A 22676-nucleotide genomic window follows, 5' to 3' on the forward strand; every position below is an offset into this window, starting at 1 on the left:
AAAAAGTTTCCCCTCAGGTTTCTCTTAAATCTAACTTTAGATCTATAACTTCTGGTTCTAGAATCATCCACACTAGGAAACAGACTGTCAGCATTCACTATCCATGCTCCTTGTGATTTAATAAAACTCTATAAGGTCTCTCCTTAGCCTCCTACACTCATGGAAATAGAGACCCAGCCAAATCAACCTCTCTATTACTCAAGCCCTTCATTCCTGACATCATCCTGGTGAATCTCTGCACTTCTCTTAACTTAATGATGTCCTTCTGATAGCTGGGTGACCAGAACTGTATACAATTACATGTGTGGTCTCACCAATGCCAGGACTGCTGTATTGATACTCCATGAAGGCAAAGGTGAGTGTCCCAAATGCCGCCTTCACCACCCTGTCTACCTGAGTCACCATTCTGTAGCCCTAGGTCTCTATTCTACAATACTCTGTAGCACCCTGTGATTTACTGTTCAAGTCCTACTCTGATATGACATATGAAAGTGCAGCACCTCACACTTTTCAAACTATATGCCACTATTTGGCCCATCTTCCCAACTAATGTAGACCCTGTTGTAAATTTGGACATCCTTCCTCTCTCCATTACACTACCAATTTTGGAATCATCTGCAAATTTACTTTTTGTGTTAATGACATTGCCATCCAAATTATTAATTTACATATTTAAAAACCAGCAGACCCAGCACTGACCCCTGTAGCACACCTCTGGTCACAGTCCTTCAATCCCTTCACTACTACCTTGTCTCGTTGCACTAAGCCAGTTTTGAATTCATTGGGCCAGTTCATCTTGGATCCCATGGATTGCACCTTCATGAGTAAGTTGCCATATGTGACCTTAGCAACAACCTCCAAGGTTCTGTCCTCATTAAGCAAGTAGAATTAATTATGGCATGTGCATCTCAACTTGTTGCTCACATATACCTGGAACTCTATATTATTTAATTCCTCAAGTTTACTCAGTGGTAACTGATGTAGCTGCTTCAGAATACTAATGCCATGATCATAACTTGGACATATTGAGGCCTCACTTTACTAAAGGCTCTAAAGTACAATATTTAGACACAAGCATATGTTTCATTGAAAAAAAGCTCTGTCAGAGCAAGAACATGCAACACGTTGGAGCTCAGGTCTATTTTCAACCATCAGTATAGATGCTTGAAATTTAGCATGGACAAGTTTGGTCGAAGGGCTCTCACTCATTAATATGTTCATTTACTTTTGATTTTTAAGACAAAGACTGAATTGTTTTAAGTATCACCCCTCGTGCTTTGCACTTCTCACCTGGAAACTGATTTCGTGCCAATTTTTGTAGTGAATTAAAGACCTCGCACATTAACGTTGGACAACTCATACTTGATTGCACAATTACATTGAACACTCTTTCAACATAATGATGAAGGTTCTCCTGCAGAATTCAAAATAAATTAAGTTCAGAAAAAAGTAACATTTGCATTGCAGTGGAAACTCAACCTGCAATATAATGAACAGCTCTCCTTCTCTCACCACTCACTCCCATGCCTTTTTCAAAAGAAAAACTTGGAAGTGATATGACAGAAGACACTACCAGATTAGCTCTGTTTACTCCTCTAAAATTCCCCATCTTCGAGCACATTGAATTGGGGCAACATGTTAATATTCAGGCCACATGGAATTTGGATAATATACAAATGTGCATTATCATTAATTACCAGACATAAAGACGAGAAAGAGATAATCCAAGTGGGTTATGACAGAAGTTTGTGCTTGGATCCCAGATTTTACAATTTATAACAATTTGGCTGAGGGGACACGACACGCCAAGCTAAGTCAGTGGGTGAGAAGATCGAAAGCAATTTGGCAAAATATGAGATGTGTCAACTTACATGAAAAGCTTTTTTTTTTAAAATAAATCAGATTGGGAAATTCATTATTCAATGGGATCTTGATGTCATTGAACACAAGTCACTGAAAAATGAAGTACATGTGCAGCAAACAGAAAGGAAGAAAAATGATATGTTGGCTTTTAATATGAGGATTTGAGAATAAAAATAAAGATATCTTGAGATCACATCCGGAGTGTTGGTCTGTTAACCAAAAACTGATGTACTTGCCTTGGAAATTGACCAGTTTAGTTCTGGGGTGGTGGATTTGAGGTGCAGAGAGAGTGCATTGACCATGGCTATATTTTCCAGAATTTAGCTGTCCGATCTCAGTGTAACATAAACTTCCACCAGGACTACAAGGAATGGATGCAAAGGATAGGCTTTCCCAAGCTGAGGAGAATAGAACTAACAGTTTCTGTCTCAGCACAAGGGGTAGTATATTTAGCATGGAGATGAGCAGAAATTTCTTCACTCATATCAATAATTGGAATACATCATCCTGGATAGCCATGGAGGCTTGGACATTGTTTACTTAAAATAGTTATTAAAAGATTTCTGGATATAAAGGAATTTACACGATATGAAGATAGTGGTAGATCTCACAGGTTATGAATGTTAGATGGATTATTGCTTTGGTTCAGCATTCACTGCCTTGAGCACTTAATCCTTTAATTAGAAAGGCAATGGCTAAAAGCAAAGTGAAAAACAAAATTAAAGTTCTCTTGGCTTGCTGGTTTTAGTTGCAGAGCACGTCTCTGGATAGCAGCCCTTGTGTATTGTAAATAAAGCTCAAAATCTGTACACTTCTCATTGTTGATATGATGAAACATTGCTTGGTAAAATGATGGATTTCTCTTAGCTTTACATACAAATTAATGCATTACCAAAGCGATTATCAGAAAACTGAAAACACATACCTTGTTCACCTCAACATTATCACCTTCCTTGAGTTTTATAGGATCAATCTCACATGTTTTGCAGGAGTCACAAATCTAAACAAATAGAAATCCCCATTATTATTTATAGTCACGATATAAAGTTACATTAATCAAATGATGTTAATCATTTCAATGCAGAAACCAAATCAGATAGCACAGAAGCAGGACCTTAGCCCAATTCATCTATGGTACCAGTGGAGTGATACCTATCTAGATTAATCCCACTTGCTTCCATTAGGTATCCCTCTAATCCTTTCCGATCCAAGTATCTGTCTAAATGCCTAATAAACATTGTATCTGTTTCTACCACCTCCTCTGGTCACTAGATAATATCATTGTGTGTGGAAAAACTTGCCTCTCAAATCTTCTTTAAATTTCTTCCCTCCCTTCCAGGCAACATCATGATATATTTCATCTGCACTCACCTTATTGCTACCAATAAATGCGGCAATTAGAGCTGCATACACTTCTCTGAGTCCCATCAAATAAATATTTTGTTCAGCTGCAACATGTTATCTGAAAACTTACTAATCAGACCACCTACATTGTCATCTAAGTCGTACAAATATAGACTACAAACAGGCCCCAGCACCAATCCCTGCAGAAAACTATCTACATACCTGATGAAGGGCCAAGGGCCGAAACGTTTATTACTTGCTTACCCTTTACTTCCTATGAATTCTGTGTGACCTGTTGAGTTTCTCCAGCACATTTCTGTATTGCATTCAACCCCAGCATTTGCAGACATTCTTGTTTAAGTCCTCTGATATTTGCTATTGTCACCCCAGGGAAAAAGTGCTTGCTGTCCACCCGATCTATGCTTCTCAATCTTATACACCTATTAAGCACTTCTCATCCTTCGACACTCTATAGAGAATTGTGTTTGCTCATTCAACCAGAATCAAACACAATGCTTTAGTGTGGTCTAACCAGAATTTTAAAGAGTTGCAACATTTCTTCAGGGTTCTTGAACTCAATCCCTCGACTAATGAAGGCCAGAACACCATACACCTTCTTAAGTATCCTATCAACTTTTGTAGCAACCTTGAGGGATCTATGGACCTGGACCCCAAGATCCCTCTGTTCCTCTACATGGTTAAGAATCCTGCCATTAAACTTGCACTCCACCTTGAAGTTCAACCTTCGAAAGTGCATCACCACACTCTTAGATAGAACTTCATCTTCCACTTCTTTATCCTTCTACACTATCAACAACACCTGCAACTTTCATGACATCACAAACTTGATTCTCCCTTCTACTACTTTGTCATTTATAAAAATCAGAGCAGAGGTCCAGAAAAGATCACTGTGGACTGCCACTAGTCACCGAACTCTAGGCAGATTATGTTCCATCTACTACTGCCTCTGCCTTCTTGCAGACAAGCCAATTCTGAATCAGCTACGGTTCTATGGATCTCGTCATGCCTGTTCATCCTCTTTGTCTCTGTACAGGTCTGATTTATGCACATCATGCTATGGGGACTTCCTTGATTACTCAACACTATTATTGGATAATACTCTGCCACCCAACCGCCCCCCCCCCCCCTTCAACTGTCATGATGAAGAAGTGTCATGTATTGGTTGTGGAAGATTAACTGTCAAGTGCCCTTAAATGAGGGGAAGATACTGCACTTGGATCCTATCATGCACGGGAACACAAAATGAGAACCGATATATTGTCATGCCTTTATACATTAGTGCATTCTAAAACAGTAGAAAACAAGCAAAATTTCTCCTCTATTGTAGAAAAATATCCAGGAATGAGACCATATTTTTATGGATGAATTCTCATGTTCACCTTTGAAATAATGCTCATTATAGTATGACAGAGTAAATATTATATAGATATATTTTTGGGAGTTAAATTGGGAAAGGTTTGTAACATACAAATACTTTAAAACAGATTTTATTTAAAATACTGGAGGTCTGCCCCATGGTAGACGTATCGGCTCCAGAGCTTTGGCAAAAGCTTTGAAGAGTGCTCAAGAGACTTCACTAATGGATTGTTGTTCACTGTCTGGAAAAGAACTTGCTATTCTGAGAGGGTTTGTGGCTTTGCAAGTAGAGAGAGTCACACAGGCTTTCTCTCAGAGAGTCAGAGGGAGAGAGCGACACACAGAGATCACTTGTACAGTGCTACAGCCAGCAGCTGGGACTGGAACAGGACAAGCTGGCAAGCTTGTGGAAAGCCCCCTATTTTGGAAGATGGCCTGGTCAAAGCCCTTGTGGTTCATGCAAGAGGAGAGGACTGGCTGTCTCATGTTTCCCTTGGAATAAGAGAAGCAAACAGAAACTCTATGGTGACCTGAAAGAAAGAGGTTATCATCTGGAGAACCCTGATGGGGCAAGTTTCGTCAGCAAGACACTGGAATGGCTGATGGAAGTACATTAGTTGTGGATGTCCTGGAACAACAAATCTCTCTCTGAAAATCTACAAGAACCTTCTTGAGCGGTAACCATTTACCTTTCAAGCACCAAAGCCTGGTGAACTTTACAAATGTTAAATTCTGTGCACAGTATAAGAATGGCCTGCAACCAATGAACTTGAAGGAATGAGAAGTGAGATTGGACTGTGAACTAAAGAATTTTTCTGAACTTAACACACACATTACATGCACATGCGCTTAGAATTAGAAGGGGGTTAAGTTAGGTTAAGTAAGTCAATAGAAATCAGCTAAAGTTTGATTCCATTTTCATGTTTAAAGATAATTAAAAGCAACTTTTGTTTAAGTAACCATTTGTCTTGGTGAATATCTATTGCTGCTGGGTTTTGGGTCTTCTGGGATCATAACAATAGAAATATAATTACTTTATAAAACTGTTTAAAAGGAAACACACCTACTTTATTGCAAAAATTTAAAGAATGGGAGTCTAATCAAGATAGCAATGATACAAAGATATGGTTTAAAAATGTTTAATTTCTCTGTTGTCTTAACAGAAGGAAGCACAATAAAGAGCTGATGACCACAAACCCAAACAGATGAGATTTAAGAAATTAAAAAATTTATTGGATAAGTTAACAGATCAAAAGCCAAAGAATGCACTAGACTGATTCCTGGGACGTCAGGTTTATCACATGAGGAGAGACTGCAAAAAACCATCCCTAAACTCGTCTCGAGTTTAGAAGAATGAGTGCAATCTCAGTGAAATATAAAATTCTTCCCATGCTTGAAAGAATACATGGGAATTTGATGTTTTCTCTGGCTATGAATTGCAGAATCAGAAATAATCTACTCAGACAGTGATGAGAAAAGGAGGATGGTGCCCTTTGGAATTCATTACCCAAAAGAGCTGGGGAGGCTTTTTTGCCTCAAGATTTTTAAATATTAAGATCAGGGGATATGAGATCAACATGGGAAAAGTGACGCAGAGGTAAAGTAATAGCCAGGACATTACTCAATGACAGACGAGGTGTAAGAGGACAGGATGACCCACTTCTGCTTGTTTCCTATATTTCTATCCTGCTGTTGCTTGTGGATTTTCTGGGCTAAAAGCAGTAAAGAAAGAAGTGTGGCTAACTAAATTTTTCTTGTACAGATTCAAAAGATATATTTTTGTGCAGTAACCATTCTATGGGGGAAGAAAATAAATAGATAGAAAATAATAATAATTATTCAGCAATTGTAAAAAATCCTAAATCATTTTACTCCATTTGTAGAAAATATGGTCAAAACATAAACTTGAAAATACTCGAACAGATAAAGGAAAATAACACATACGCCTTAAAGAACGTAGCTTACTTCATCTAAAAAAGGTTTAAGGGTCACTTTCAGGTAATGTTTTCCTACGAGTTTCATTGTTTCATCAATACATCGAGTAGCCAGAGAGTTTCCCCTGAAGATAGTGTTGGCTTCTCTATAAAAATCAAAAAATCAAATTACTTCATACGTCACACAATTTCTGAAATCTGCGCAGAACAGAAATATTGTCATTTGACAACAAAGAGTGCACATTATACCTAACGGTCCCTTGAGGACAGATGCAAACCTCTGCCTTATTACTTACCTGCTGCCACCACGTGTGGCAGATGAAAATACATCTTTAAAAGATTAATTTAAAAGACAGATCCATTGACATTCAAGATATTTAGATTTTTGCAACACCTATCATTTACTTGAGATTCAGGATTACTGTTAATTTGAATTTCGGTTGGCTCAGATTTCAATCCTCAGTTGAAGCAACCCCACACTCCAAGTAATAGATATTTCCCCTCTCTAGTCCCAGTGATAACTTTCCCAGTCCTAGATATCCTATCATGAGTATATCATACTAAAAATCAATATTCAATAATTTTAAGGTTTTGAACAATTTGTCGAGGTTCAATTTTCAGCTGATCAAATGAAAGTTAATGTAAAAGTTTGATAATAAAGGTAAGATGGTCATTTAAAATAAAATAGACTCATTATTTTAAAAGTATTCTTTTACTATTAAATGTTAGTTGTTTTAAATTCACAGTTCAGAGGATAAATGCACAAATTGAGACCTTATTCATTGAGGCTAAAATGGGTGTGGAACAGGAAAATATTTTATTATACTGAAGATTTTGAGAGAATTGCTTGGAATGGAATAAAAAGACTTTTATTTGGCATCAAGTTCTCCCAAATCAGTTGAAGCAGTTGCTCTCGTTGGAAATGTGATCCAACACTTGGACCTATTAATTTCACAGAAATATTTTATATTCTGTAACCCTCCTCTTCTTCCAGGATAAGGGCAACAACAGTGCTAAAAGACACTTACTGTGTTTGCTGGAGATCTAATTCAGCTAAGGCATGAAGGAAAGGAACTAGCTTCTCATGATGCAACAACAAACGTACGAGTGGTGAGACAGCTTCTTGTTTATCGCTGCACACCTCCCCCAGAATGTGGACCGCTGAGGCAGATATAGGCTTGAAAAAAATGAGGAAAAAATAACTTCAGACTAATTTGATCTGAGCCGTCACTTAAATTGTCTATATTTTGTATACCATAAAAATTATAGAAAATAAACTTAGCATACTGTCTTGAACATTTTGAGAAAACCTTACTACAAAAGACTAGGCATTTCATAAAAATCGATTGAACTTGCCTATTGCAGGTTGGCTATTTGGTTACATAACAGGTCCTGTTCCCCTGTTAATTTTTGGTTGCTGATTTGCAATGACTTTTGTCTCAAATTATGTCTCAATTTTAAAATTCTCATCATATTTTCAAATACCTTCATAATTTCACTTATACCTATTTCTAAGATTTCCTTCAAGCCATAATCCTCTTTGATACCATGCTCCCTTCTACTTCTTGACCCTTGGCCAGGTTTGATTTCATTGCTGGATATTGCTCTAGAAGTTTTACTACCTTTCTATCACTATTTTCTCTTTTAAGATACATTTTGAAATCTACCTCTTTGACAACAAAATATGGCCACAAGCATTATCTGAGACTCAACCATGATTTTTATTTGAATGAAAACACTCCTGTGAAGCAACTTATTTATCCTCAATTTGGTCTATGTGTCATCTGAGTCCAGCGTGCTCGTTGAATGAAGTGATAGGAGAAGGTATTCGGTTTCACATCAGTTTATTACATAGTACAAGAATAAAGCTTAACAGAGCTCTGGTTCAGTCGTTAGTTCATAGGTCACCTTCTCGGTGAGCTATTCCCCAAGACTCACACCTACTGTCCAGTCTCTTCTGTTTATATAGATCAACATTATTACACTGAACAAGAGTTGGCTTTTTTGATAGGCTCCTTGCCTAAGATTTATCTCAAGCAATTTCCTGCTCTGCAATTATCTATGATGTAGCCCTCCTATCTTAATCCCCAAGGCCAGAAAATTCTGTTGTTTTAGTGTAACCTTGGGGAAGAAAGTATTTTCTCTCTTTGTATTTGGAGGCAGCAAATTCTACACATACTATAATCAGCCAACCTTTCTACATATTGAGGCTGTTACTTAATTGTATTAATATTTCCCTTAAACAGTATAATTGAAGTAAATAGTAAATTGTTACATAGTAATGGATTAATGAATACATAATGAATAGTACATAGGCATATTTTCCATGATTACTTAACCCCTTGGTTCCAATAACAGGTACACGATCCTTTATCCAGAACCCTTGGGGGACAGTGTGTTCCGAATTTCAGATTTTTCCATATTTTGGAAAGCCCACCCGAATTGTACTGCCATATCTACCCCCACCCCCTTCCAGTCGCCCAGCCGCCTCCCCCAACCGCCGGTCCCTCGGCCGGATTTTGGAGATTTCTGGATACTGTTAGGTCTGCTTTGTTCATGAATGAGTGAGACAAACACCAGACTGAGTCGAAATCAGGGTTCTTTGTTCTTTATTACCGGATTGTAACACTTGCAACTAACAATGTTAGTCGGAGAATGCATTCTGCCGTTATCAGCAAAATGGTGATTTTTTTATACCCTTGGATACGTGCTTAGAACATCATCATATCATTACTTGTCCAATGACTAAAACTGTTGCTATCCTTTCCCTGCTAGCTTCCTGCCTCTCAATCCATCAATGTCTCTCTTATCTTGTAAGTAAAAGGATGCATTCACATCTTGTTACAGCCCTGCACAGGGTAACTCCTTACACATTCCCATCTCATGATGTTTTACCTTACAATACACAAGAGTATTTTGTCATAATGAACAGAGTTCTATCTAGAATCCTGATGGTCTTTCATTTTAAGATTATCATTCACCTTGCAATAATAATCTTGGTTACACTTCAACAGATTAGTATAATTATTGATCACTAAATATTTAATAAAACTTTGGGATATGGAAACAAAACCAAACATTCTTGTTCGCAAAATAATATTTCTCATTCTCTGCAAAATTTACACCTATTGTGCTCATATATAAACAAACAATTTAAGAGGCAGATAGACTGGTTACCAGAATTTGACACAAATGGGCAAAAATGTCTACTTTGAAAGGCTAAGCTATTGCTCATGAGTGCAATGATTATAAGACTACCAACTAATGATGTCAACACTTTAGTTTAACGTACAAGCCAGTTGGAACTGATAATTTTATTTGGAGGTAACTGCAGCTTTTCTTTGCAAACCTTTATCCATAAAGGAACTACCTTCATGTCTAATAAAATGTTCTCTCTTTCCCCATTTCCTCCACCACCACTGCCAGGCCAGATTTAGCAATTCATCATTCCTTAGTGTGTTAGAATAGTTGCAATAACAATATTTTATTTAGACATAGTCAATAAACAGGCATGATCACCATGTTCTTTTAACTTTAAACCCAGTAATACCGTTAGCATGAAGAACTTTCATTATAATAATGAGCCCCAACTGGTTTTTGTACTACAATGCATGAATTCTACTTCATCACATTGCATGAAGTTTTACCTTCTACCAATAACTAATTACCTTTAAATCAGACGACTTTAGCAGCAGCTCATTCAGAGAACTGTAGTGCTGGGATGGAAGGACATAATCTTCATTATAGGATATGGACAGGCGAAGTGAACCCAAGTCTTCTGATTTTGCAGATTTGTTTCCATTATCCTTTGGCTGTAATAAATACCTAGAGAGTAACAGCAAATGCATGGTTTTACTGTATTTGGAATTTTGACACCAATGTTACTATTTCCAAAGGCAGCTATAAACTAATTGGCCATTAATAATGACTTGATCTCATCTATTTTTGGAACATATCATATATACTGCTAGAGAAGAGATTTTTTTAAAAATATAGTTATTTAGATTTTAGGCAGATGGTGCTTGGGTTGTCACTTTGAACCAGCTTCTCAATTCACAAAAGATGCAAGAGAGATAGTGCAATAGCAATGCGCAAAATGAATGTCAGATTTTTTTGAAGAACTATAGAAAGGGCAATCAGATCTTCCTGTTGAGGAGCCATATATAAGGCTATTGGATCCAAAATTGGGGTGGTAATAGGAGACAGAGAGGGTAATAGTGGAAGGATCCTTTTCTAATTGAAAGTCTTTGACCTCTGGTGATGCAAACCTTGTTGTTTGCAATGACCAGTAAGTTTGCAGATGACACAAAAAATTTAGTGTTATAGATCAAAGCTACAGCAGGATAGAGATCACATGGATTGGGTGGAGTTTGGGCAGATTGAATCTCATCCCATCAGTGTAAGGTGATGCATTTTGTGAAATCAAATAGGGGTAAGGCTTCTACAGTAAATGAAAGCATGTGAATGGAATGTTAATGATCAGAGACTTTGAGGTTCAAGTCCATAGTTCTTTAAAAGTGACAACACAAGTGCATAGTGAAGAAAACATGCAACATGCTTGCCTTCATAGGTCAGGGGAGAGAATATAAAAGTTGAAATTTTATGCTGTATCTTTCTAGTTACATTCTCTTAAATGATCATCTCATGTTCCCATGACTCTTACCAAGCTCGATGACAATTTTCATTCCTTAAAATCTTGACAGGAACCTTAATCTCACCAAGGAAGATATCCTGCACCAGATTTTCACTGTTCCACAGATCAATTCTAAGAAAAAAAAGTTAATTTTGTTTGTTTTTAAATCCTCTCTACTACTGCTTTTGAATTAAAAACTAATTCTAACAGTTTTTAGGTGTTTTGCAATATGTTATATTACTTTGAAGACACATATTCCCAACATTAACATGTCAATAGAAATTCCAACACACAGCAAGTCCCCTCCCCATCCCCCATACATTAAACTGCTATACAATTACAAGAAACTCCAAATTATTGACATTTTTTTAAAAAAAACCCTTCCTAACCTGGAAGTCAAAACAACTTTTCAAAAGGAATAATTTAATTGCAAATTAAGAAAACTAATAGACCACACAATTTTGTAAATTATCAGTCATTGTAATAATCCAGATTTCAATGTGTAAATTATATCCGAATGTTCCAATGACCCATTTAGCTCTATCTAGTATATCTTAAAAAATCCTTGTTAATGCAATGGAACTTCAAACAACTTTGCAATGATTAATCCAATGAAAGCATCAAGCAAACATGGTCTTCATCCATTACAGCCAAGTTTAATGCAATTATTAATTACATTTACTACATGTTAAATAAATGCAGATGAAAAATAACATGGAATTTTGGAGGGATGTGGGTGGGTGACATGAACTTCACAAAGGCACATGTATCTACCTCGCAGTCAGTTTGATGTCTTTATCTCACAGAAAAGTGAATGAAAATTAAACAGAGCAAGGCTGTTAAGTTTAAGGAACCCCATTTGATGGGGGACATTGAGGATCTGGATCAGGAAAAAGAGGCACGAGTTAGATTTAAGTCATCCGGATCAGACAAATGTTTTGATGAGTACACATGCAGGAGGAGCATGCTAAAGAGGGATATCAAAAGGCAAAAAGAAAAATCCCAAGATATTAGGTATATTAGGAATAAAAGGGTTGCTAGGAAGATCATTGGTCCATTAAAGCTTTTTTTTGTGTGAAACCAGAGGAGATGGGTGAGAATTTGCATATTTCTCAGTCTTTACTGTGGAAATCATGGAAGCTAATGAGCTGAATGAAATGGTTGATGTCCTGGACCACATTAGAACTACTTGGCAGCTTTGGGGAGTATTAAAGTGGAAAAATCCCAAGGGCCTAATGAAGTACATCCACGCACCTTGTGGGAAGTGCAGGCCCTTTGATGAAATTTCTGGGGAGCAGTCATTGGAACAGGATCTACCAGCATTTGGATAGTCAAGGACAATCAAAGTAGTCAGCATGGAATCGTGCAAGGAAGGTCGTGTTTTTTTTTAAAGAAGTGGCAAAGAGGATTGATGAGGGAAGGGTGGTGGATATTATATATATGGATTTCAACAAGGTTTTGACAAGGTCGTACATGACAAGTTAGTCAAGATGAGCTGGCCCATTGGATTCAAAACTGTTTCATTGAAACAAGGCAGAGTAATAGTTGTTGAAGGATGTTTTTGTGATTGTAGGCCTGAGTCTAGTGTGCCATGGGTGTCCACGTGGAGTCCACTGTTCTTTATCATCAAAATTAAAAATTTGGATGGCAATGATTAGTAAATTTGCAAATGACACTAAAACTGGTGGTGTAGCAGACAGCAAGGAAGGCTATCCATGCTTCCAACAGGATATAGATCAATGAATTAGTGGGTCAAGGAGTGGTAAATTAAATTTAACTCTGGCAAGTGTGAGGTGCTGCACTTTCACAAGTCAAATCAGGGCAGAACTTGCACAGTGAATGGAAGGACCCAGGATTGTTGCAGAACAGAGAGACCTAGGGATGCAATTCTACAGTTCCAATAAGTGGCAACTCAGGTGGACAAGGTGATGAAAGTGACATCTGACATGCTCACCTTCAATGGGCAGGGTACAGAGTACAAAAGTTGAGACCTCATGATACAGCTGTACAAGGCTTTGGAGACAAGAGGAGTACTGTGTGCAGTTCTGGTTATTCTGTTATAGGAAAGACATGTAGCTTTTGATATGTGCTGAGGAGATTCATCAGGAGGTTGCCAGGACTATAGGTCTTGAATTATAGGAATAGGCTGGGTCTTCTACAGGGCAGGAGACTCAGGGGTGATCAAATAGCATTTAGAAAATCATAACAGGTATTGATAAAGAAAGTCCTCATATTCCCCCCCAGGTTAGATGATTCTAGGGCCACAGGGATGTCTGGTTCCACCTTCTCCAGTTCATGGACCTCAGTGTCAGTCAATGCTCGTAACTGGTCAATGTGTCACTTCCACAATCTGTCCCCCATTAGAACAGAGTATGAGCAGGGGCTCAATTTTTGTAAGATTACTCCTAACACCCATGGGTCTTTATATTGTCTATAATCTTGTACCAGAACTCTCTCACCCACTGTTTGAGATGAGGTCTGTGACGATACTGGTTTTTTTGGTCATCGGAAACCCAGATCTGAATGAACTGTGTTCAGCCTGGTCCGCAGTTTGCGGCCAAACATTAGTTCTGCTGGGGTGTGTTTTGTGGTAGAAAGTGGCGTGTTTCTGTATCCCAATAGGAAATCTGTGATTTTGTGTGTCCAGGAGGCATTTAGAAGATTCATGGTTTTCATTGCTTTTTTTGAATGTTTGTACAAAACATTCTGCCTTCCCATTAGTACTTGGGTGATGGGGTGCGGACAAAATACGCCTGATGCTGTTGTTGCGCATACATTTTTTAAAAATGATCTGATGTAAATTGAGGCCCATTGTCCATAATGAATTCATGAGGCAATCCGTAAGTGGCAAAGATAGCTCATAGACAGTCAATCGTGGGATCTACTTTGGTATTTTTCAGCTGTGAAACTACTGGCCATTTGGAGTGTGCGTTCACAGCTGTTAGGAAAGTCTCACTCATGAATGGTCCAGTGAAGTCTACATGAATCCGATGCCAGGGTTCGGATGGCCATTTCCATGGGTTAGTTTCAGGTTGTGGCATTTTTGGCTGCATTGACTGACATACTTCATATTCTCTTATTGTTGTTTCAATGTCAGACGTGTATCCGGGCCAGTGCCTTCATTTGTACCATTCCCAGATGGTTGTGGTGTAGTTCCGATAAAATGGTAGTTTGCCATTTGGCTGGAATAATTGTATGGGTACCCCATAGTAAACATCCTTATTTGACTGATAATTCATGGCAGCGTATATGGTAAGGTTTTGGATCTTCTGAAATGACTTCAAATTCAGGCCACCCATTAAGGGTGAAGTATAGGATTTTGCTTAATGTTGCCTCTTTTCAGGTTTCCTTTCCGATCATCTGGACTGTAACGGGCAGTAGTTGAAGTTGTTCTTGGTTGATGGATGCTGCCTCTGCTGTCCTTTTAATAATTTCTTCTCGTTGTTCTGTCTCAGGTAGTGGTATACATGATAAGGCATTTGCATGGCTGTTGAGTGTTCCTGGTTTTATATCATAGTTATACACCACTAGTAGCATGGCCAACTTTGAATTCTGGCCACAGCTAATACTGGTATACCTTTGTGTGGCCCCAGGATTAAACAAAGAGGCTTGTTGTCTGTGATCAGGTTGAATTTGTGCCTGTGTTTAAAGGCTATTAAAAAGTTAAATGAAGTGCAAAGTTTCCTGGTAATAGAAAACAGATTACAAGAATACCTGAATAATCTTTGGTGGAAGTACAGGCTATTCAGATGGCCAAAGGATGAGAGAATGAGGTCTTGTGTTTGCAATAGAAGAAAAACTGCAGATAATTTCCACTCAGCTTCCACAAATCCAAGTGAACGCCTGAATCAGCCTCTTTAATTAGTGTATGTTAAATTCTAAACTATCCAGCCAAAGCAAAAAGTTGTGTGTATCGAAGAACAAGAAAAAACATTATGAAGATTTCTTAATTAAAAATGTTTTAGTGGATAATCATACGCCAGACAACAGAGCCTTACAGATCTGGAAAAGTCTTGGCTAATCTGTAAAGAATTTATTAATTTTTTAAAGAATTTAAGATGGTTCAGAAGCACACTATATATTTTAAAGCAAAGGAAGGAAGATAATCATTATTTATGTGATCATCGGACAGATTGCAGTCACTTAGATGGGGTATTATAAAGGTTTGTCAGAAAGGTTGAGATGCCAATATCAGTTTAAATATTCTGCCACTGAGTTTCCCCTCATTTCATCGCTCAGATCTCTGAAATCTGAAATTCTCAGCCAAACCCTTCAATGCTTTCTTCATTTGCCTGACTCAAGCTCTCACAGCATCCTAATGAGGATTATACAGTCAGTATTTTTTTAAAACTTGGAATCTGATTGGTGCTACTGACTTGTGTGAAGCCTGCACATTGCATTTGATCAGGTTTAAGGAGAGGGGGAGAGAACAGGTTACAGTACATATAGGGTAATAGGATTGCTGTGAAATTCAGCATAAATTCAATGAGCTGAATATAACTAAGAAATCTGGCACAGATAGGAGTTGGGTGGAAACCAAATTGACCAATGCCTCCAAAAGGGAAATATGGGTACCTAAAGGGAATAATTTGATGATTTACCGGATAAGAATGGGAAAATAGGTCTGAAAGTCATGCTTCATTAGGGCTGGCAAAAAAAAAACTGGTAGACAATAGGTCTTCTGTGAATGAACAAGTATAGAAAGTAATTAATTAGAGGAAGCACTTTCTGACTTAAAACACTCTATGAATTCATGCACTTATGCAAAATAGGTAACAATTCCTAGAAGAAGGAAGGAAGGATAGTTGGCATTCAAAACAAAGATGGTTGGTAAGCCTTTGTAGTGGCCCATCTGACGGCACTACCTTAGCAAGTTATTAGTAAAACACGAAAATCTATAGACACTGTGGGTGAAGTAAAAGCACAACGCTGGAGAAATGCAGGAGGTCAAACAGTGTCCTTTATATAGCAAAAGTAAAAATAGATAACCGAAGTTTCGGGCTTGAGTCCTTTATCAAGGTATGGAAATATGTCGGCCGGCGTCTGATAAAAAAAAAGTCGTGGGGAGGAGCATAGTCGCAAAGGCAGGAGGTAATAGGTGGAGAAGGGAAAGAGGTGGAGAAGTGGAGGAAAGAAGATAGGGGGATGGGGAAGAGGGAGAATGGGGAGTAGGCTAGCCGAAATTGGACGTTGATGTTAATGCCTTCAGGTTGGAGAGTGCCCTGATGGAACATTAGGTGTTGCTCCTCCAATTTACAGGTGGTCTGGGTTTGACAGTACAGCACATGAGGACATGTCAATGTGGGAGTGAGGCATAGAACTTCTTCATGGTTATTTATTTAAATAGGCAATTAAAAAACTGTAAAAACGTGTTAAAGACTTTTATACTATTTTCTTTGAAGGAAAGAGCTTCACTCTTACAAGATTTGATTAGTTTGTGCCCTTTTGATGCATCTTTTTGGATATGAACCTCAGTGAAATCTAGTTGGCAATTTAACCAATGGACAGATAATTAAATTTCAATCTATTTCCATACTCAATTATGGAAACACTTAAAAAAAAAGAGAGAGAGAGAAGGGAAAGAGGGAGGGGTGTAGCGTAAATAAAAGTTCTCACGACTAGAGCGAGAACAAACGCTTTTATTAGCTCTATAGATAGGGTTTCACAGTAGTCTTCAGATGGATTCTGGGTTTAGGTGGGAAACCAGGGTTATATGTGTGCAGATGGGGGTGGAACTGGGAGGCGGGGCCAGGAATCGGCACAGCACACTACCAGTTCACTGTAAGGGTATAGCGGCAAGCAAGGGGAGGAGGGATAGCTGAGTGAATAGAGGGGGAAATGGGGGGGTGGAGAGCTGGAAGGGGGAAGGGAGGGGTTGGGGGGGCGGGGGCAGGGTGGGGGGGGAAGAGGAGAGCAGCTTAGCAGAAACCAGAAAAGTTGATGTTAATGCTACCTGGCTGTAGAGTGCCCAGATGGAAAGTCAGGTGTTGTTCCTCCAATTTATGGGTGGTCTTGGTGGGATAGTACACAAAGCCATGGACAGATATGTGAGTATGACACAGAACTGAAATGGATGACATCTGGAAGGTCTCTGTCACTAATGCTGACAGAGTGAATGGGCTCAGCGAAGCAATCTCCCAGACTGTGCCCAGTCTCTCTGGTGTAGAAAAGGCCACTAAGGGAGCCCCGAATGCAGTAGATTACTCCCAGATATACATAAGTGAAGTGCTGTTTCACTTGAAAGGCTGTTGGAGGCCCCCGGACTGTGGTGAGGGAGATGTGTAGATTCAAGTCTGACACCTCCTGCGACTACAGGGATAGGTATTGGGAGATGGGGTGGGGCGGGGGGGGGGGAGGGATGAGTGCACAAGGGAGCCATGGAGGGAGCATTTCCTATGGAAGGCTGAGAGGGGAAGGTGCATCTGGTAGTTTTAAGTGCCTGAAATTTGAGAGAATAATGTGTTGGATGTGGAGGCTGGTGGGGTGGTAGTTGAGGATGATTCCGTTGCATCTGGGGGCAGAGGGGACCAGGGCAGATGAGCAGGAAATGAAGGAGATGTGGGGAGGGTTGAGTTGATGGTGGTGGAGGGGAAGCCATGCTTGTGGAAGAAGGCAGACATTTTGGAAGATCTGGATTGGAAGACATCTTGGGACAGATGTGGCAGATATGGAGAAATTGAGAGAAGGGAATAGAATCCTTGCAGGGGTTGGGTCATGAGGAAGTGTAGTCAAGGTCTCCACCCCTCTCTGCCTTCCATAGGGACAGCTCCCTCCATGACTCCCTTATGATCTCATCTCTCCCCACCAATATTCCCCCCCCACCACCCACCGGCACCCTCCTGTGGCCACAAGAGGTGCCATACCTACGCCCATACCTCCTCCCTCACCACAGTCTGGGACCCCAAAAAGACCTTTCAAGTGAAGCAACACTTCACGTGTATTCACACGATTGATTTACTGCATCTAGTGCTCCCTTTGTGGTCTTCTCTATGTTGTAGAGATTGGGTGCAGAATGGGAGATTGCTTCACTGAGCACATTCTTTCCATCCACACCAGTGACAGAGACCTCCCAGTAGCCAACCATTTCAGTTTTGTGTCATACTCTCATGCATGTCCATGGTCATATGCACCATCTCACCAAGAACTCCTGTAAATTGTAGGAACTCTGATTTTCCATCTGGGCACTTACCAATCAGATGGCATTAACATCAACTTTTCCAGTTTCTGCTAACCTGCTCTCCTCTCCCCCCATCCCCTCTTTTCAGCTCTCCTCTCCCCCATCCTCTCTATTCACCCAGCCATCCCTTCTCCTCTTGCTTGCTGCTGTTCCCTTCCTCCCTTCTCCACTTATTACCTCCTGCCTCTGCGACCACACCTCCCCCCCCACTTATTCAGATACCTGCTGACATTTTTCCATTCCTTGATAAAGGGCTCAAGCTTGAAATGTATTATTTTACCTAAATAAAGGACACTATTTGACCTGCTGAGTTTCTCCAGCATTGTGTTTTTACAGTAGCAAATTATTAGTTCTATTCAACATCAAATGTGATAAAAATTAAAACTCAATTCTTTTTCCATGCACTTAAAAAGAAACAACCATTATTAAAAGTTGATCACATAAACATGCAACAATTCATTGTTCAACAATTAACCACCTTACCTCACTGATATCCAACCCCATTCGACAGCATGAAAAGAACAGTTAGAAAGAATATTGATAACACTCCCTAAGCAAAAACTTAAAACTTATTTACTGTATCTTTAGCAGAGATTAGACCATAACAAAAAGAGCCCTGCCACTGCAATACAGTTGGATGCTCATCATAAAGAATGGGATCTTTAGTTATTTTTTTCTTGAAGTTTGCTTGCAATGAACTGAAACAAATAATGTAGCACACTCAATCAACATTGAGCAATTCTCAGTGCATTATAACTATTCTCTCCAATTCACAAAATTTTGCTTAAAATATTTTGCCATGTATTTTGTACACCAAAGAATATCTTGCATCAGTGAATAAACTTCCACAGCCTTTGAGTAGAGAATTGCAAAGGTTTACTATATTTTGGGTGAAGAAATTTCCTTATCATCCTCTTGCTTTTGACATTAAGAAACCTGGTTCTAGCCATGCCACCCCTTTCTCTGACCCTCCAACCTTATCCTACCTTTAAATAATGCAAGAAAACTGGAGCAGATTTTGCAATGTAAGTCAGGCCCTGTATCCTTCAACTCAAAACTGGCCATCAAGTTACTGGCATAATGAAAGAAACAGGATACTTCTTTAAAATAACTAACAGAGAAGTGAACAGTGAGAGGAGGATAAACTAAATTTTAAACTACATAGTAAAAGGTAGAATTTAGAGAGGGAAGAAAGAAATTGAAAGATGATTTTAAGTTTTTTTTCCCCCTCACAAGTCCGTGATCTTCAAATTGATTAAAGGAGACTTCCAATTAAGTTAGTTAGCAGTCATTCACAATCAACACAAAACTTTTCAATTTTGTAATTACTAGACCCAAGAAGCAATTGCTATTTCATTTAATTTTGACCAAACAAAGAATGGATGTATTTAAAACAGACAACAAAATACCTTTTGCATAAAGCTATCAGTTTACAAGTGGAAGGCAAGCAGACTTTTGTACATTTACATTTAACCAGGCATTTGAAAGATGAGGAATGGCAACTTCAACAGAATACGTAATCCCCGATACTTTGAATCAGATTGGATCACTTCTCATTCAGGTTAGGTAAAAGTAATTTTACACCAACTTTTTAGTAATTTGTTTATTCAATTACCTGATTTCCAGTTTTTCAATATTTTCTTCCTCCACTTGGAAATGAGATTTCTTAGTGTAACTGCTGTTTCGAGTTACCTGCAAGATGTTAATTTAACCATGTTGAGATTAAGCAATATAATTCAGCTTCATTTCTTTCTATGCAAATTTTAATTCTACCAATAATGAAGGCACCATGGCTTCACAAGTTACTTACTTCAAAATAGAACATTTCATCAAACTGTGGGCTACTAGTTTTCTTCTTCACTTTGGTTCTTTTTTGATCCAATCTGATGAAACAAAACAGTAATAACTTAGAGCAATTTCATAACTGTGAGATCCTCAAAATAAAATTCAAGGTGGACAGAGGACAAAAATATAATGATGATTCATCTAAACATGAATTTAGAGAAAGTAGTGAAATTAAGTTTGAAGATGACACAAAATTGGTGGAGTTGTTGATTGTGATGAGGATTGCTGAATGATACAGCAAGGCAGAGTTGATTTTGAAATTTGAGTGAAAAAAATGGCAGATGTAATTTAATCCAGATTGGTGTTGGGGGTGGTATTTTTGGAGATCAAATTGGGTCACAGAAATTCACCTTTACAGAATTCATAATTATGACCCAAAGGTTTGATATGTGGATAAATTTCACTCTCAGAATTTATGAAAAAAATTCCCAACACGTATTTATTGATACGATCAGGAGACGCAACTTCATGTTACAAAAAATCGTGATGTGATTAATTTCTTGGAATGCAACATCTCCATCCCCCCTGTAATCTGAGGCTTTTGTAAATGGCAGGATCCTTAGGAGCACTGATGTACAGAGGGATCTTGGAATGAAAGTCTGAGGATTTCTTAAAGTAGTAATAGAGGTGCATTGCACACTTGCCTTGATTGGTCAGGGAATATAAAAGTTGGGAAGTCGTGTTGCAACTGTATAAAACTTTGGTGCAGTGACATTTGTAGTTCTGATTGCCATACTGCAGGAAGGAATGTGATGGTTTTGAGAAGATACAGAATGGATTCATCAGTATTGTACCTATACTAGGATTGGAGAGTATTAGCTATGAAAGGTTGAAAGAATAGGATTGTTTTCATTTCAGTGCTAGGATAAATTTAGGATGAGAGGCAAAAGACAGAAAGGGGACCAGAGTAGCATCTTGCGCCACACAGGGGGTGGAGGGGATGAGGAATGAGCTGCCAGAGGAAGTGGTACAGGCAGGCATAATTAGAATGTTTGAAAGACATCAAGACTAATACATGGATAGGAAAGGCTTGGAAGAATATGGGTTAATGGGACTAGATAAGGCTTGCAGTTGGGCTGAAGGGCCAGTTTCTATGCTGTACAAGTCTATGCTCTGTCATTCAGAACATTTATATGGTGGGCCAAAGGGCTTGTTCCTGTGCTAGTCTACGTATTATTAAACATTTGCAAATTTAGATAGGAGGCTTCAATTCATTCCTCAGACATTAATCAATTTCATCTTAATCCATGAGAAGGTTAAGTGAAAGACCAACAGTTTAAGTAGCAGTTAGTTTATTAGAGTGATTGTCAAATAAATTTCAAAATTAATCTGCCTTATCTATGAATAACAGCTGGTAATTAAAAATTCAAATATTGTACCTGGAAGGTCCAACCAGTGAGACAGAGGCATAGGGATCACCACTTTGGCCATTTACAAGAGGAAGTCCCTGGCATTTAATAATTCTGCAAGTTGAAGAAAAATGTTAACACAACATGGTTGGTGTAGCAGTTAGTGCAATGCCTTTACAGTGTCAGTGATTTGGACTGGTCAGGGTTTGAATCCAGTGCTGTCTGTAAGAAGTTTTATGTTCTCTCTGTGTCTGTGTGGGTTTTTTCTATGGGCTCCGGTTTCCTCCCACCATTCAAAACATATTGGAGGTGTAGGTTAATGGGATGTAAATTGAATGGCACAGACTCATGGGCTAAATAGCCTGTTACCATGTTGGACGTCTAAATTTAATAAAATTAAAATTTAAATGCTGCCAAGTTCCACCCTACTCTCACATACATGTGATTATATCTAATTCTTCCTTTTGCTTTGTTGACATTTCTGTCTCAGGGCATAGGTTAGTGATCAATATTTACAATAAACCCACAGCCATCTTGACTACATCCAACCCATTCCAGTTCCTCCAAACTTAAATCGGTTTTCACAATTCCTCTGTCTTAGTTATGCCTGCTCAGATGATATAACATTTCACACAGGAACCTCTGATAAATCTTAATTATACATGATACATCTTTCATTAATCTGCTTTCCTCCTACCATTCTTAATAGGGCTCCCAATTGCAACTCATTTCCTGCATGTTTACTCTCACATGCTCTCCTCTGATCCAGAACAAGGACAAAGTTGCCCCTGCACCTTTCAGTCTTCCCATTCAATGCATTATTCACCACATCTTCCATGACTTAAACAGGATTTCACCACTGGACTCCTTTCTCTTCTTGCCCACTCAACAGTGCAAAGGAATCATTCCCAGTGTGATTTCCTGGTTCACTCCTCCATCAGTATAAACCTCTCTTTCTCACAGAACATTCCTATTGGAAGATGCAAAACCTGCCCTATTCTCTTGCGCACAGTTTTCAGAGTTTTATTCCAATTTTTTATTTCTAGTATCTTCAATATCCTGAAATTAATTTGCCAATTGATACTGAATACCTATTGGTACTTCTCAAAGGATCTCTATATAGCCATTATGAACCTATATTATTGAATAAGAAA

General features: G+C 38.6%; 1 protein-coding gene across 3 annotated transcripts in view; it reads right to left on the minus strand.

Moving 5' to 3' along the window:
* Nucleotides 1-22676, minus strand: part of rasa2 (RAS p21 protein activator 2) — a 136535-nt gene that overhangs the window by 19065 nt on the left and 94794 nt on the right. For all 3 annotated transcript variants that reach the window (XR_011344330.1, XM_069897327.1, XM_069897328.1), the window contains exons 6-14: nt 21553-21636; nt 20139-20211; nt 19944-20020; nt 11182-11283; nt 10187-10343; nt 7547-7695; nt 6550-6664; nt 2789-2863; nt 1291-1414 (exon numbers count right to left, since the gene is read on the minus strand). Coding sequence is in view for 2 of the 3 variants with exons in the window: in XM_069897327.1 (XP_069753428.1) it covers nt 1291-1414; nt 2789-2863; nt 6550-6664; nt 7547-7695; nt 10187-10343; nt 11182-11283; nt 19944-20020; nt 20139-20211; nt 21553-21636 (956 nt within the window). In the remaining variant the exon portion in view is untranslated. The remainder of the gene's footprint in view (nt 1-1290; nt 1415-2788; nt 2864-6549; nt 6665-7546; nt 7696-10186; nt 10344-11181; nt 11284-19943; nt 20021-20138; nt 20212-21552; nt 21637-22676) is intronic.

The sequence above is a fragment of the Narcine bancroftii genome, chromosome 9 (assembly GCF_036971445.1).
Source record: "Narcine bancroftii isolate sNarBan1 chromosome 9, sNarBan1.hap1, whole genome shotgun sequence".
Classification (NCBI taxonomy): domain Eukaryota; kingdom Metazoa; phylum Chordata; class Chondrichthyes; order Torpediniformes; family Narcinidae; genus Narcine; species Narcine bancroftii.